The sequence below is a fragment of the Pongo pygmaeus genome, chromosome 1 (assembly GCF_028885625.2).
Source record: "Pongo pygmaeus isolate AG05252 chromosome 1, NHGRI_mPonPyg2-v2.0_pri, whole genome shotgun sequence".
Classification (NCBI taxonomy): Eukaryota; Metazoa; Chordata; class Mammalia; order Primates; family Hominidae; genus Pongo; species Pongo pygmaeus.
In genome coordinates, this window is record NC_072373.2 from 89,679,704 (window position 1) to 89,697,007 (window position 17,304).

The 17,304-nt window shown below is 41.6% G+C and overlaps 1 protein-coding gene across 4 annotated transcripts in view; it reads left to right on the forward strand.

Moving 5' to 3' along the window:
* The window catches only part of SLAMF6 (SLAM family member 6), a 39,247-nt gene extending 24,207 nt beyond the window's left edge, over positions 1–15,040 (forward strand). The window contains exons 2-8 of one of the 4 annotated variants that reach the window (XM_054451280.1): positions 3,699–4,031; positions 8,703–8,966; positions 9,406–9,516; positions 9,855–9,893; positions 10,921–11,003; positions 12,892–12,963; positions 13,314–15,040. In XM_054451280.1, the coding sequence (XP_054307255.1) occupies positions 3,699–4,031; positions 8,703–8,966; positions 9,406–9,516; positions 9,855–9,893; positions 10,921–11,003; positions 12,892–12,963; positions 13,314–13,361 (950 nt within the window). In that variant the 3' untranslated portion in view covers positions 13,362–15,040. The remainder of the gene's footprint in view (positions 1–3,698; positions 4,032–8,702; positions 8,967–9,405; positions 9,517–9,854; positions 9,894–10,920; positions 11,004–12,891; positions 12,964–13,313) is intronic. The other 3 variants (XM_054451290.1, XM_054451302.1, XM_054451297.1) reach the window with 3 other exon arrangements.
* Positions 15,041–17,304: the final 2,264 nt, after the last annotated feature.

Below are 17,304 nucleotides of genomic sequence, written 5' to 3' on the forward strand. Positions count from 1 at the left end.
CTCCCTCCTATTCACCACCTTTCCCTCCTCCTCAAAGGTAAACCACTCTCTTGACTTCTGACAGCATAGATTTGTCTGTTTATCAACTTTAAACAAATAGAATCGTATAATTGTATTCTCTGGTATCTGGACATTCTGCTCAAAATGTTGCTCATGGTATTCACCCATGTGATTCAGAGGAAAGAGAAGTAAAGATGACAAATAACAGTGTGTTAAAATGCTGATGGGAAAGATGTTGATGACAGCAATGCTCATGTGCCTGGAACCCATATGACAATTCATGAAAGAGAGAGGAAGTGCAAGCTCACCCAGGAGCTGAGCACTAGGACACCAAGAGACATTTCCTTCCCTATTCAGCTCCTCCCATAAGAAATAAGAAACCCTCAGAAATGACAACATTCCATGCTCATGGATTGGAAGAATCAACATCGTTAAAATGGCCATACCACACAAAGCAATTTCTAGATTCAATGCTATTCCTATCAAACTACCAATGTCATTCTTCACAGAATTAGAAAAACCATTCTAAAATTCATATGGAACCAAAAAAAGAGCCCAAATAGTCAAAGCAATTCTAAGCAAAAACAAAAAATCCAGAGACATCACACTATCTGACTTTGAACCATACCATAAGACTATAGTAACCAAAACAGCATGGTACCAGTACACAGACACATAGACAACTGAAAGAGAACAAAAAACTCAGAAATAAAGCCACACCCTTACAACCATCTGATTTTTGACAAGGCCAACAAAAACAAGCAATGGGGAAAGGACTCCCTGTTCAATAAATTGTGCTGGATAACTGGCTAGCCATATGCAGAAGATTGAAACTGGACCCTTACCTTTAACCATATACAAAAATTAACTCAAGATGGATCAAATATTTAAATGTAAAACCTCAAGCTATAAAAATCCTAGAAAAAAATAGGAAATACTCTTCTTGACATTGGCCTTGGCAAAGAATTTTTGGCTAGGTCCCCAAAAGCAATTGCAATGAAAACAAAAATTGACAACTGGAACCTAAGTAAACTATAGAGCTTCTGCACAGCAAAAGAAACTGTCATTACAGTAAACAGACATCTTACAGAATGAGAGAAAATATTTGCAAACTATGTATCCAACAAAAGGTCTAATATCCAGAATCTATAAGGAGCTTAAACCAATATGCAAAAAGATGAATAACCCCATTAAAAAATGGGCAAAGGACATGAACAGGCACTTCTTAAATGAAGATATACAAGCAGTCAGCAAACATGAAAAAATGCTCAGCATCAGTAATCATCAGAGAAATCCAAATCAAAACCACAATGAAATACCATCTCACACCAGTCAGAATGGCTATTATTAAAAAGTCAAAAAAAAGAACACAGTAGATGCTGGTTTGGTTTTTGATATGGTTTGATTGTGTCCCCACCCAAATCTCATCTTGAACTGTAGAGCTCCCATAATTCCCACATGCCATGGGAGGGACCCCAGTAGGAGGTAATTGAATCATGGGGGTAGGTCTTTCCTGTGCTATTCTCACGATAGTGAATAAGTCTCATGAGATCTGATGGTTTTACAAAGGAGAGTTCCCCTGCACACGTTCTCTTTGCCTGCCGCCATGTAAGACATGCCTTTGCTCCTCCTTCACCTTCCGCCATGATTGTGAGCACCATGGCCTCCTCAGCCATGTGGAACTGTGAGTCAATTAAACATCTTTCCTTTATAAATTACTAGTCTTGAGTATGTCTTTATTAGCAGTGTGAAAATGAACAAATACACTTTTTTGACTTTTTAATAATAGCTATTCTGTCAGAATGACAGTTGGAAGAGAACAGAAAATTCAGAATACACTAATACACTCTTTTGTATTTTTGTATAGCCATATGCAGAAGATTGAAACTGGACCCTTCATTCTGTCAGAATGGCTATTATTAAAAGTCAAAAAATAAGAAAAAATAGGTGCTAGGTCCCACTTGGTGAGGTTGCTGAGAAAAGGAAACTGTTATACACTGTTACTGGGAAATGTAAATTTTCACTGTGGAAAGCAGTTTGGAGATTTTTCAAAGAACTTAAAACAGAGCTACCATTCAACCCAGCAATCCCATTACTGGGTATATAGCCAAAGGAAAATAGATCATTTTACCAAAAAGACACATGCACTTGTATGTTCATACTATGCTATTCATAATAGCAAAGACACAGAATCAACCTAGGTTCCAATCAATGATGGATTGGATAAAGAAAATTTGGTACATATATACCATGGAATACTAACCAGCCATAAAAAAGAATTAAATCATGTCTTTTGCAGTAACATGGGTGGAGCTGGAGGCCATAATCCTAGCAAACTATCACAGGAACAGAAAACCAAATACTACATGCTCTTGCTTATAAGTGGGAGCTAAACACTGAGCACACATGGACATAAATGTGGGATTAATAGATGCTGTGGACTACTAGAGGGGGAAGGAAGGGAACAGGTAATGGGCTGAATAACTGTCTATTAGTTATTATGCCCACTATCTGGGTGCAATATAACCATGTAACAAACCTGCACATGTACCCCATATCTAAAATAAAAGTTGAAATTTTTAAGAAAAAGAAGCAAGAGATCCTGAGAAGGTTGAGGTAATGGTTATAGTTATTTATTCATTGACCCACTAGAACATTTCCACAGACTCTACTATGTGTCAGACATGGTGCTGAGTACTGACATGCAAGGCTAATTAAGACATGGTCAGTTAGACAAACAGGTGAACAAGACTACAAAATAGTGTGATAATTGCTAAGAATTTGGGAAAGGATGCTAAGGAAGTATCTTCTTTAAGAATCATTGTGACCATTTCACCGTTTTTGCTTAAACATTGATAGTTCTGAATAAGCTTACAAGAATGTGACCATCATGTGTTACTTTGAAGTTATATTTATTATTTCTATATGTATCCATTTTGTCTCCTCAATAACTACACTACAATCTTTCTGAGAGAATAAAAAAAAAATCTTCTGGTATCATGAAGGGAGCACAAAGTCACTGGAGTCAGAAGACCTGGGTTTGAATCCTGACTCTGCTATTCTTTAGCTGTGCAACTCTGGGAAAATTAGTTAACTTTTCTGTGGCTCAGTTCCTTTATCTATAAATGGAAGTAATAATATCCATCCTGCCTGCCTCACAGACTGTAGTCAGCGTCAATGAAACAATGTATAAGAAGAACTGACTATCCTATAAATCCCTGATATTAGTCCCTGTTACCAGCCTTCTAAGTTGCACAAGCCTACTATGTTGGACACACAGTAGGTAATCAGTAAATATCAGGCTTTAATTATGCTTTATTAGCAAAGACTTGCAGTTTTTGGAGTCTATAGTTTCCTGTCCCCCTCAACATAATGTCCAAGGAATTCAGAGGCTAGGATCACAAAGTATATTTATGACCTAGGAGTGACCAGCCAGTGTAGGACCCATTTGGACTGGGCCGGTTTCATCTAGACTAGCTGCCTACTAACCAAGAGTGGCTGACATTTTGCTGGAGGCGAAGCTCTGGGACTGTGATTATTCATTTAGAAACATCTCCTTACCCTTTCCTACTCTGTCATATCTCTGAGTTTTGGTATCAGAGAGCTCTAACAGACTGGCAGAGTTAGGTGAAAGGGTGCAGGACTTGGCAGGGAGATGGTCAGGAACATTTTTAAAACCTTTCCTTCTGTGTTTACAGGGAATGTAGTTTCACAAAGCAGCTCAACCCCATTGATGGTGAACGGGATTCTGGGGGAGTCAGTAACTCTTCCCCTGGAGTTTCCTGCAGGAGAGAAGGTCAACTCCATCACTTGGCTTTGCAATGGAACATCTCTTGCCTTCATAGTACCTCATGAAACCAAAAGTCCAGAAATCCACATGACTAATCCGAAACAGGGAAAGCGACTGCACTTCACCCAGTCCTACTCCCTGCAACTCAGCAACCTGGAGATGGAAGACACAGGCTTTTACAGTGCCCAGATAGCCACAGACACCTCTGCAAAGCTGTCCAGTTACACTCTCAGGATATTAAGTAAGTCAGAATATGGGGTTTAATTCCATATGGACTGAAAAATACACGTGTATTTCAATCCTATGTGACTTCAAATGTGCACTGTCGCCTAGTGGTAAAGAATATGACACTTGGAGTCATTGAGTCAGTGTCAACACAATGACATTGCAAAGCCAGTTAATGACAGAGCTGAGGACAGAGCCTAAGTCTTGTGTCCCAGCCCAGAATTACTTCACTCCGATAAAATAGTCTTCTTCAACCAGAAATGTAGCAGAAGTAATGCAAATCAAATATTTATGATAGTGTTGCCTTGTGCACTACATGTATTTGCCATGTAATTCTCACAAAGGCTCCATGAGGTAGGTACAGACCTTATACCCTTGAGGCACAGCCTCAGTCACAGTGATTTGCCTACAAGTCACAGAGATAGCAATGGTAGCACTTCCCACATAACTACCTGCCACGACACCTCTCTTTTCACAAAGGCTAGTCTGACCCAGTAGAGTGGTCTGTGTACAGAATAGTGGTCTACCTAGAAAGTTATCTGCAAAGATAGGCTGATAATGAGAAACATCCTTTCTGTCAAGGTTATTTAATTTTTAATACTATTTTCCCCCGATGGCTCATATTAATCACCAGTCAACAATCTGCCTTCCCAAGATTAAAAAGAATGAAAATGTTATCAACATAAAATTATGGAAACTATAATGAGATTTCTTATGAGTCAATATCAGAAAAATACCTCTCTAGCAATCAGTGATATTCAGAGATGCCATTAATGGCTTTAGAATAATCACTTAGCAGGAGATTCAAGCATTAAATTGGCAATCAGACCAGAAAACATAAAAGGCCACTGAAATTCTGTAATTTTTATCCACTTGAGGGCCTGTAGTGTCTAAAATTCACTCAGAGTCCTTTGGGTTAAGACATGGTACTCAAAAAAGCACTGTTAAAATAAAATGTCTCCACAGACAGATTACATGTTAACTTTTAGTATCCCCCGAATATCTGGCAGGTTTATAGTGTTAGATTAGTCAAAGTCATGTCCTTGAAGAACAGAACACCAAACAGGTAAATGTAATGGGAAAGAGGTGATGTCTGGAAAACTTCTATACAAGTGATTCTAACTAAAAAGGAAAAATCACCCTGGGGCAATGTATTACTTTTCTGAGGCTGCTGAAATAGAAATACCATAAAGTAGGTGGCGTAACAGAAATTCATATTCTCTCACAGTTCTGGAGGCCAGAAGTCCAAAATCACAGTGTGGGCAGGGCTGTGCTCCCTCTGGAGGCCGTAGCGGGCAATCTGCTCTTTGCCTCTCCCAGCTTCTAGTTGCTGTCAACACTCATTGGTTTTCTTTGGCTTGTGGCTGCGTCACACCAATCTCTACCTCCATAGTCAGGTTGCCTCCTTCTCTTCTGTCTGTCTCAAACATCCCTTTGCTTTTCTCTTATGGGAACATTTGTCATCAGGTTTGGAGACTATCCAGATTATACTGGATAATCTCATATAACTTAATTCCATCTGCAAAGACCCTTTTTTCCAATAAGGTAATATTCAGATTCTAGGAATTAGAACACAGACAGATCTTTTCTGAGGTCATTATTCAAACCACTACAGGCAGAATCACCCTGGGTGACCAGTAATTATAAAGGCAGAGTAGGACACTGGAGAGAAGAGAGACTCATCCAATGGAAAGCCTGAAATGGGTACCAGGCTTCATCACATTTGCTGAGATAATGTTCCTCTAACATTGTTGAGAAGACCAGGTATAACTTATCTTGTGACAATCACCCTCTTGAGGCTCAATGCTGATCTCTTTCAGGGCTTTTTAGAGTGCCATCTCCTTCAAAGTCACATACACAGAGAACTGTGTAAGCTACACCAGGTAGTTTTACAATAGTGCAAAGGAATTTCAAGGTATAAGTTATACAGGTTTGATTTTTAACATTGATCAATCTCTTGGTATGTGCCAGGATATGAATGGCAAAGATTTGATTTTATGGGCCAATACCAATTAATTGGGAGTGACTGCTAACATGGTTTGGCTCTGTGTCCCCACCCAAATCTCATCTCGAATTGTAATCCCTACATGTCAAGGGAGGGACCTGGTGGGTGGTGATTTGATCGTGTGGGAGGTTTCCCCCATGCTGTTCTCATGATAGTGAGGTCTCATGAAAGCTGATAGTATTAAGCGTGGCACTTCCTTGCCCTTTCTCTCTCTCTCCTGCTGCCATGCAAGACGTGACTTGCTTCCCCTTGCCCTTCCGTCATGATTTTAAGTTTCCTGAGGCCTCCCCAGCCATGTAGAACTGTGAGTCAATTAAATCTCTTTTGTTTATAAAGTACCCAGTCTCAAGTAGTATCTTTATAGTAGTGTGAAAACAAACTAATACAACTGCCTAGAGTTCAGTGTTAAGAAAATGTTGAAGCCATGATAAGTTTATTAATTGAGTCAACATATTTGTTAGACATGGATAACATCCAAGGCACTGTTACAGGCACCTGGAATACATCAGTGAGCAAAACAGACAAAGAACACTGTCCTCATGGAGCGGACATTCTGGAAGGGAAGTAGAGGCAGGTAACAAACAATTCACATAACATATAAACAAGTGATATAGCATGTAAGACAGCCCTGAATGGTATGAACAAAGGAGAGATTAGAACAGTATAAGAAGCATCAAGAGTGCCAGGGAGCAGGGGACAATTTTAAAAGGAGTGATCAGAACAGGCTTCACTGAAAAGATGACATTTGAGCCAAGACCTGTTGGAAGTGAGGAAGTGTGCCACGCAGATAACTGGAAGACATGCCATCCAGCATAGATAGCAAGATCCCCTATGCCCAGCCTACTCAAGAAACACCAAAGAGGCCAAACATCCAGGAGCAGAGTAAGGAGGAGGTAATAGAAAATGAGGCCAGAAAGGAAACAGGGGCCACATCACAAAAGGACTGAGAACCATCACAAAGACTTTGGCTTCTACTCTCAGTGACACTGAAAGCCATCAGAAGGTTTTGCAAACAAGTAATATGATTTGACTTACTTGTCTAAAGGATTCCTTTGGCTGCTCTGTTGAGAATAGAGTTCAAGGGGAAAGGGTAGAAGCCAATGGGCCAATTAGGAGACCGTTGCAATAGTCCAAACAAGAGTTGATGCTGGCTTGGATCAGGGTGGTAGCAGTGGAGATGGTGAGAAGTGGTTGCATTTTGGACATATTTTGAAGGTAAAGCCACCAGGATTTCCTGATGTGGGAGTATGAGATGAAGATATGAGTCAGCGATAACTCCAGGGGTTTTGGCCTCAGTGATAGGAAGGATGCAGTTGTCAACAAGTCAGATGGGGAAAACTGCAGGTTGAGAAGGTTTGGGAGAGAAAAACAGGAGCCCTTTAGACTATACCAAGCTTGAGATATACTTACACACTTACATACATGTGGAAATGTCCTTACATATTCATTAAGTGGAAAAAGGTAACAAGATGGATTCTTTTTTTTCAGTTCAGCCATCAACACTGGATGAGGGAGATGTGACTTTCATGCCAAATATTTGCCATCCCTGTACTAGGCACTGTCTCATTTATTCCTCAAAATTACCTGAGAAGTGGGTACTATTACCTGGTCTTACAGATAAGGAAACTGAGGCTTAGATATAGCATAATTTGTCCGTGGTCATGTAGCCAGTAAATTACAAAATTCAGGTCTTGACTCCAAATCCAACACTTTTCCCATACATGAATACTCTGTTCTGGCAAGATTTCAGTACAGATACTCCACAACCCCTACTCAACTAAGCTTAAAGCATTACTCGGTCTCTTCTAATCAGAGAATTGGAGTCATTCTCTTCCTGGTTGGGTCATCTTTACTTCAAACCTCAGGCCAAGGCTAAGTCAGTGGCCTTTTCTGTCTTGCTCCCATGTTCCCATTGGTTCACAGTTACGTCTTACTAGGCAATATTTCCTGGTCTTTGCTCTCAGAAATATCTGCATGACATGTCATCTCACATGCCTAGATACACTGCACTTCTTTGCTCCCCAGAATTGCTTGCTTGCTCTCTCAGCTTCTTCACTTCTTCCTTCCCCACTTCTTTGGTTCTCAGCATTTTCCTTTCTTCTTGCTGACCTTCTACATCTGAGTCTCTTTCTCACTATTGGAGCCAGCTTTAGATACAGTAGGAACCAGGATCCCCATAGATTCAAATTCCCCAAGGAAGTGATGCTTCCATCTTCCACCCCAGTTAGGTAATACTGATAGCAGAGGAAACAGGACCCTTCCACCTGGTCTCTTGGCTTCTGACCTCACTGAGGTGCCCTCAGAGTTCTTGGCTTGGTCTCCAAATTGTCTTTACACAGGGGCAGAGTGCAACGACTAGAAGGGACCCCAGGGACAAACTGGAGACCAGAAATATAAAATGACCACCCCAAAACTACCCAACTAGTTGATGGAAACCTCAGTCTCTCCCTTCCCACTTCTTCTGCTGACTATCCTGCCCCATACTGATGTCCTGCATCATTTGGTCATCCCAGACCTTGCTACCATCAATTAGGCAATATAAGCAGAGTCATTTACAGAGTCTACAGACCATAACACACAGCAAAGGTGAAATACAAAACATTGAGGTGAAGGATATTTTTCACAGGGGGCTGAGCCAAGACATTTGTCCTTAATCTGGATCTTTTTTTTTTCTGCAAACAGGACAACTGAGGAACATACAAGTTACCAATCACAGTCAGCTATTTCAGAATAGGACCTGTGAGCTCCAGCTGACTTGCTCTGTGGAGGATGCAGATGACAATGTCTCATTCAGATGGGAGGCCTTGGGAAACACACTTTCAAGTCAGCCAAACCTCACTATCTCCTGGGACCTCAGGATTTCCAGTGAACAGGACTACACCTGCATAGCAGAGAATGCTGTCAGTAATTTATCCTTCTCTGTCTCTGCCCAGAAGCTTTGCAGAGGTAACAGCCTGCCTCAGGTCTGAGAGCCTTGAGCAGCTATGCGGTTTAACGCGTCCTCACATCCTACATAATTTCCAAAACAGTGGCCCAGTGGGAAGCAGAAAATGCTGCTGGGAGGGGACAGATGCCCTCTGGAGCTCTGCATTTCTCAGTACTCCCAGAGGACTCTCCTTCCTTCCTCTCCATTCCCCAACCCCTCCTCCAACCCACTCAGAACCCAAAATCAAAGGCCTGTGAATGTAGGATTGCTTTCTCCCCCTAACTCCACTGGGCCCCACCCTCCCCTGCCTGCCACATAGGACTCCCACCCCAGAGCCTCCAGGTACAGACAAACCTACCTAGTCCCCAAAGATTGCCTAGAAGAGGCTCCACGGAGGCTCCAAGAACAGTGGGCCTCACTTGATGTGTCTCAAATGTCATTTCTTTTTTCTCTTTTCAGATGTTAAAATTCAATATACAGATACCAAAATGATTCTGATTGTGGTTTCTGGGATATGCATAGTCACCATTTTCATCATACTGCTGTTACTTGTTTTGAGGAAAAGAAGAGGCAGGTTTCCTTTCTTCCTACTTGTCTCTTCTCCAAGATTCCAGGGATTGAGAGTTTGGGGCCTCTGATTCCCAAGGATCTCTTGTGGAGGACAGGAGGAGGGAGGGAGGCTGCAAACCCTGGCTCAGCTAGTCCACTGAGATAATCCCTGGATGTGATCTTGTACCTGCTAATATCCTGAGAGAAATGTCCTACTGGGAAAAGTGGGACCCTGCCTCAGGGCTGCTTGCCCTTCCTTTTGGGTCCCCTCCCACCACATCCCACCACTCATGGGGTTGGGGGTGAAATGCCTTTCCCACTGCTGTCACACATTTCAATTTTCTGGTTTTATTTTTCAGATTCCCTACATTTGTCTACTCAGCGAACACAGGGCCCTGGTGAGCATTCAGACTCTTAACTCTCCATCATAAAGCAGATGGGAAGAGCCAAATGGAAGAGAGAGGGGGATGGCAGAGGGCTGGATAATGACAGAGGAAGGAGTCAGAATGTCATTACTCAGGCCACATGGTGTGAAGGGAGATGATCTGTAATCATGGGTCCTACATGGTTCACAGGCATAGGCATGTGAACCAGTCACTCACACAGTTTCTCTTGGTGATATCAGGTTCATTCACCACCCTGCTGATGGAGAAACTAAGTCCCAGTGAAAGGGATCATCCCTTGTCACCCAGCAAGTCCAGGGCACAGGCAGGATTAGAGCATCCAAGGCACAAAACCAAACTGTCTGACTGCATCATTACTGTTCAGCCAGGGTCTGGGCAATGGATAGACACAGTGGAAAGAGAAAACATGATATAGAAACACAAACACAGGCTCTGGACTCAGATTGGCTTTGGGTCTCCTTTCATGCATGAGTGATGCATGACATCACTTGCAGAGGAAAAGGCATAAGGTTTGAAGTCAGAAGACATGCATTTGAGTTCCTGTTTCATCACTGTCTGTATGGCTTTGCACAAGTCAGTTAAGTTTTCTGAGCCTCCAGTTCCTCATCTCCAAAATAATCAAATCCACTATAGGGACCTCTGAAAAGCTTAATAATATCCCGTATGTGAAATAACTGGCTCCATTATGTTTGCCAATGTGGTGTCTTTAGCCCTTCCATAGGCAGGGTTATTTGGTCCCAGGAGCTTCCTGACCCACATGTGAAGCCTGAGGGAGACTCTGAAGCTCTAGGGGACCTCAACACCACCTCCTACCCCAAGAGATGTGGTCAGAAATAGACCACATGACTGAGAAGGTTCACCCAGAGCTCCAAAGACTGTCAAGAATGAATGATCCCTCAGGAAAGCAGATGCTTCAAACACCTGCCTATCTGGGGACACAGTGTGCTCTGGGGAGGGCGAAGTCCTGGGAGAGAAGTCCCAGAGTCCTTGTGCCATTGACTGTGCCTTCCTATGTTAACAGCAGAGTCCGCAGGGAACATAGAGTATGTTTCAGTCTCTCCAACGAACAACACTGTGTATGCTTCAGTCACTCATTCAAACAGGGTGAGTCCTTTCAGCTTTATACACCATTGTTGTCAGTTTTACAGCCATCGTTCACAAACTTGTCACCATAACCATCTAACTGAACAAATGACCACTGAGGGGAGGAGAAGAGAGCCACAGTGACAGGGGCTGCAAAGTTATGTGCTAGACCACTCTGGTGTCTGCCTTTCTCGCCCTTAAGGAAATGTTTATTCATACCCTGCCTTACACAATTCTCCAACTGCTTGATGCATCAGTAAGTCTTGTCCCTTCAGCTTAATTACAAGCTGACTGAAAGTACAAATTATGTCTTCCTCTCTCTTGCCCTATATCCTAGCATAATGATCAGTAAATACTTGCTGAATGGGTCAGAGTTCCACTAAGCTTGAAAGTTTCCTATGGACATAGTTCCATAGTAGGCGGCTGACTTCTCACTCTGCATGTAGGGGTCTTAGGGGAGCTCAGAAGTAGTCTCTCAAGAGGGGAAGGGGGCACAGTAGAGGCCACTAAACCATGAGCAATGGTTCACTCCTCCCCTCTCATCTAGCAACATAACAGGATGGCCTTGGTCAAGCATCAGCAACTCATCTGTCATGCATCAGCAACTCCCCACCACCCCTAAATAAAGGACCTGCAGGTGGCACATCTCTAAATAATACTATACATTTTGAGAGGCCAGTTTTCTGAAAAATAAGCCAGGAAAGCTTAGCATTTTCCAAATGATGTAAGCAATGATCTAGCTAGAAATCTTGGATTCCCTTCACCTATATTTGCAAAGTATGCTCCTTGATGACAGGAAACAAGAAGGGGTACTCTCACTTGCTTAGACATTTCTATTGCCTTTGCAAATTCCTCCTGAAGACAAGTCAACTCACACTCTGACAAATCAAAAAACTAATTTCCCACAAATCTGTTAGCTTTCTCTTCAGCAAAAAGAAAAAAAATGTGCTTTGGAGAGTTTGAGGGTTTTTTGTTGTTGTTGTTTGTTTGTTTTTTGTTTTTTGTTTTTTTTGAGACAGAGTGTCACTCTGTCACCAAGGGTGGAGTGCAGTAGCATGATCACAGCTCACTGCAGCCTCAACCTCCTCAGGCTCAGGTGATCCTTTTACCTTGGCCTCCCAAGTAGCTGCAACTACAGGCGAGCACAATCACATCAGGATAATTTTTCTACTTTTTGTAGAGGCAGGGTTTCACCATGTTGCCCAGGCTGGTCTCAAACTTCTGCGCCCAAGTGATCCACCTGCCTCGTCCTCCCAAAGTGTTGGGATTACAGGCATGAGCCACTGTGCCCATTCGAGATCTTGATAATTCTCTAAATACTTCTTCATTAATTTAAAGTGTCAAAATCTTTGAGTAGGTTCTTTGAGGTCCGTAGGGACTTCTGCTATTATTTCTGTAATGTGCATTCCAGGCAGAGCCGTTCTAAGGCCAAGTGTTATTCTACCAATTCCCCATGCTTGAGGAGACCCCAATGACATGATGACAAGGCAGTTAGAATTATAGCAAAAGATGGAGCAGGCAAAATGGGAGTTTCAGTCATAGCTAGCAAAAATTTGAGACAAAACATATAACTACCTGGTATATAAGTTTTTTCTTAAAAATGGAGGAAGGAAAGTAGAGCTGGACAAAGGACAAGAATAATTCCTTCCCTTCATAAAGCAAGGCTGTCTTTCTCTGGCTCTTGAGCCCACTGGTTTGCCGCAGTGTTGCTGTTCTGTTTGGGGCTCAGGAAATGCCACTAAACCCTCACAAGTTTCATAGCTTAGTCTTCCACTGAGCATTCCCCGGCCTTCCTCTGGAAGAACTTTGACATATTCTCTTTTTTGTCACACAGTATTTCCTAAGAATATATCTATGCATTAACCTCTTTGTCTCTGTGTAAGCCAAATTGGTATGATTCTTTTTACAGGAAACAGAAATCTGGACACCTATAGAAAATGATACCATCACAATTTACTCCACAATTAATCATTCCAAAGAGGTAAGCCCACGATTGCTCCATGTTTTTATATTCTTACCTCTCTCCACAGACCTATGATTTTGCAAATAAAGTAAAAATAAAAGGGTTATTTTACAGATGCACAAACACCAGCAGCATACGGAAAGTCTCAGGACATCACCAACACATATTCAAGAAGTTATTTTGTATTAGGATCACCATGCATAACTGAGTTTTCAAATTACATGTTTTTAAATTTAATCCTGCCCTATGCTATCAATATCTCTATTATCTGCCTGTCTGTAGTCTCCAGTCCTCTCTCTGTAGTTATGAGGGGTGGGCTGAGGTTCCAGTTCCAATTAACCTACTTCATCTTCCTCTTCTTCCCGCAGAGTAAACCCACTTTTTCCAGGGCAACTGCCCTTGACAATGTCGTGTAAGTTGCTGAAAGGCCTCTAAGGAATTCAGGAATGACACATCTTCTGATCCCATGAGAGAGAACAAAGAACAGGAAGCTTGGTTCCTGTTGTTCCTGGCAACAGAATTTGAATATCTAGGATAGGATGATCACCTCCAGTCCTTCGGATTCAAACCTGCCTACCTGAGTCAAACACCTAAGGACAACATCATTTCTAGCATGTGGTTCAAATAATATTTTCCAATCCACTTCAGGCCAAAACATGCTAAAGATAACACACCAGCACATTGACTCTCTCTTTGATAACTAAGCAAATGGAATTATGGTTGACAGAGAGTTTATAATCCAGAAGACAACCACTTCTCTCCTTTTAGAAAGCAGCAGGATTGACTTATTGAGAAATAATACAGTGTGTTGGTTACATGTGTAGTCTCTGGAGTTGGATGGGCCCATGCTCATATCCTGATACAAGTTGAGCATCCCTTGTCTGAAATGCTTGGGACTAGAAATGTTTCAGATTTCAATTTTTTTTCAGATTTTGGAATATTTGCATTATATTTAGTGGTTGAGTGTCCAAATCCAAAAATCCAAAATTCAAAATGCTCCAATGAGCATTTCCCTTGAGTTTCATTCATGTCGATGCAGTGCTCAAAATCTCAGATTTTGGAGCATTTTGGATATTGGATTTTTGGATTTGGGATGCTCAACTTGTACAATGTTTATTAGACACATCTCCTGGGACATACTGCCTAACCTTTTGGAGCCTTAGTCTCCCAGACTGAAAAAGGAAGAGGATGGTATTACATCAGCTCCATTGTTTGAGCCAAGAATCTAAGTCAACCCTGACTCCAGTGTCTTTGTCACCAGGCCCTTTGGACTCTACCTCAGAAATATTTCTTGGACCTTCCACTTCTCCTCCAACTCCTTGACCACCATCCCATATCCAACCGTCACCACCTCTAACCTGAATCCTACCTTAAGCTCAGAACAGTTCTCCTCACTTTTGTTCTTGTCCCTCTCCAACCCACTCGCCACAGGATGGCCAGAGTAATGTTTTTAATATAAATTGGATCCTTCAGTTTCCTGCTTAAAACCCTGCAGGTTTCCCAATGCACTCAGAAAGAAATCCAGTTTCCATGGCCCTGGATGGTCTGGCCCACCTCCAGGGTCAGCTAGCATTACCCTTCTGACACTCTGTATGTAGCCTCCCTGATCTTCTTGCAGCTCCTCTATTAAAGGAAAAGTTCTTTATGTTAATTATTTACATCTTCCTGCAGGCCCTTCCTCTGCCTGCTGGGGTCCTCCTATTCTTTAGGTTTAAATTTAAATACGTCACCTCCTAAGAGAAACCTTCCCAGACCACTCTATCTAAAATGAATCTTCTAGGCTGGGCATGGTGGCTCACACCTGTAATCCCAGTACTTTGGGAGGACAAGGGGGGAGATCACTTGAGGTCAGGAGTTCAAGACCAGCCTGGCCAACTTGGTGAAACCCCGTCTTTACTAAAAATACAAAAAAATTAGCCAGGCATGGTGGTGCACCCCTAAAATCCCAGCTACTTGAGAGACTGAGGCAGGAGAATCGCTTGAACCCAGGAAGCAGAGGTTCCAGTGAGCTGAAATCATGCCAATGTATTTCAGTCTGGGTGACAGAGTGAGACTCTGTCTCAAAAAATAAATAAATAAAATAAAATGAAATCGATCTTATTATTCTGTTACACCTTCTATGTCATTTATCATATCATTAAATATTTATTTTTACTTTTTAACATCTATTTCTCCCACTGCACCTTAAGCTCTTCAGGAACAGAGACAATAACTGTTTTGTTTATCACTGTAACCCTAGCACCTAACACAGTATCAAGCATATAGCAAGTGTTCAAAAAAATTTTTTAATAAATAAATGAATATGTAATGGGGTTTTGTGAAAATGAAATAAGACAATACACCTGGAGTCCTTAGCATAGCTCTCAGCCACATAAAGGAGCTCAATAAATGTCAGTCAGCATTGTAGGTATAATTACTGATATAATTAGTATAAATTAATAATAGTAAAATTAATTATTATTACTGAATTACACAGAATCATCTCACAAACCTTCAGCACAACAAGACATGTGACAGAGATCAGCTCTCAAGACCACAAGATTCAAAGGGAAGGGGCTGGAGAGTTGGAATGGGGAAAATCTGAAATAATGGCTGAAAAGAATAGAAAAAAAACAAAGCTCATCAAAGTTAATTAATCTCAAATACCAGCCATCAACTACAGTATTAGTCAGTGGAGTAGGACAAGATAGGGAAGCTTAATCAAGAAGAAGGAAGAGTTTCCAAGGAATAGGTTCTAGGTTCATGGAGACTTCAAAGAAAAGAGTAAAAAGAGGGTTACTGCCATGTTCATGCAACATGACCTGAAGCTCAGGAAATCTCACTGGGCAGGTAAGAGAGTGCTTTCTTTTCAAGGGGACCCAAAAATATATACATATATTAAGCTTTTTTGTGTGTGTGGAAACTTTGATGAATTCCAAGGTTCTTCAGAGAGGGAAAAGGAATAATCTGTAAAGTCAGTGCAGATAGAAAAATATTTGCAACATCTAGGGTGCCCAAAATCAGCAAGAAAATTAAGGGATATGTCATGGAAGGCACAACTAATCCATCTAGAGCAGGAAATCTACCAGAATCTACCCTGAATCTGGACTGCACTGGGGAGGATCACAAACAATACAAAAACTAAGGGCATATCTATGGATATCTAAGAGGTGAGTAAGAAAAGAACTCACAAGAAAGCTAAGCTCACATGTCATTATAGACCAGCTACTAAAACATAGAATTCCTGATTGTTATATTTCTTTCAATCTCTTCAATCTTCTCCCTTTTTATCATAAATACCACACTCTCTTCTCTTGGCTTCTGTGACACTACATTCCCCGAGTTTTACTCCTTCCTTCCTAGCTGCTTCTCAGGCTCTTTGCAGATCCACTGCCTCCTCCACAGGACCAGTAAAGACTGAAGCTAAGGCTCACATGTGGGTCCCATTCACTTCTCCATCTAAGTACTCTTCTTATCTGATGTCAGCTATTCCTATTGCCTTAACAGCCTTTATAAGCTAATGGTTCCCAAACACATCTTTAGTCCTGACCCCCTGGCTTACCTCATTAACTGCCTACTTGGCATCTCCATTTGTATATCTGGTGGATATATCAAAGTTTTTTAAAAAATTAAAACTCTTGAGCAGATGCGGTGGCTCATGCCTGTGATCCCAGCACTTTGGGAGGCCGAGGCAGGTGGATCAGTTGAGGTCAGGAGTTCAAGATCAGCCTGGCCAAAGTGGTGAAACCCTGTCTCTACTAAAAATACAAAAATTAGCCGGGTGTGATGGTGGGTGCCTGTAATCCCAGGTACTCAGAAGGCTGAGGCAGGAGAATTGCTTGAAACCATGAGGCGGAGGTTGCAGTGAGCCAAGATCATGCCACTGCACTCCAGCCTGGGCAACAGAGTGAGACTCTGTCAAAAAAATCAAAACTCTTGATTTCTCTTATAAAGTCTTTTCTTCTACTATGCTTTTTCATATCAGTAAATGGTATCATTGTTATGGGACACTCTTGAACAGATCTCCTTTACAAAACTGAAAACTACCCAGTACTCACCATATAACTAATCATTTTTGTTTTCTTGTGGGAAACAAATGGATTTAATCAACAATAGCCTAATCTATTGTTCTAAAGTTAAATACATTAAGACCCAGATGCCCCATTCCCAAAAGATAAATCATGCATTTTGCAAGCAGGGAAGAAAACATGCAATGCTTATAAAATTCCTACCAAAAAACAAAATTTCTTTGCCCAGGAGGTAAGCTTGTTCTTTAATATTTTTACTGTAGAATTGAGAAAATGGTAGCCCCATTAAACTACTTTGAATAAGGTAAGATGGCTGTGATTGGCTATCCTGGAAAGGTAATAAAAGGGAATA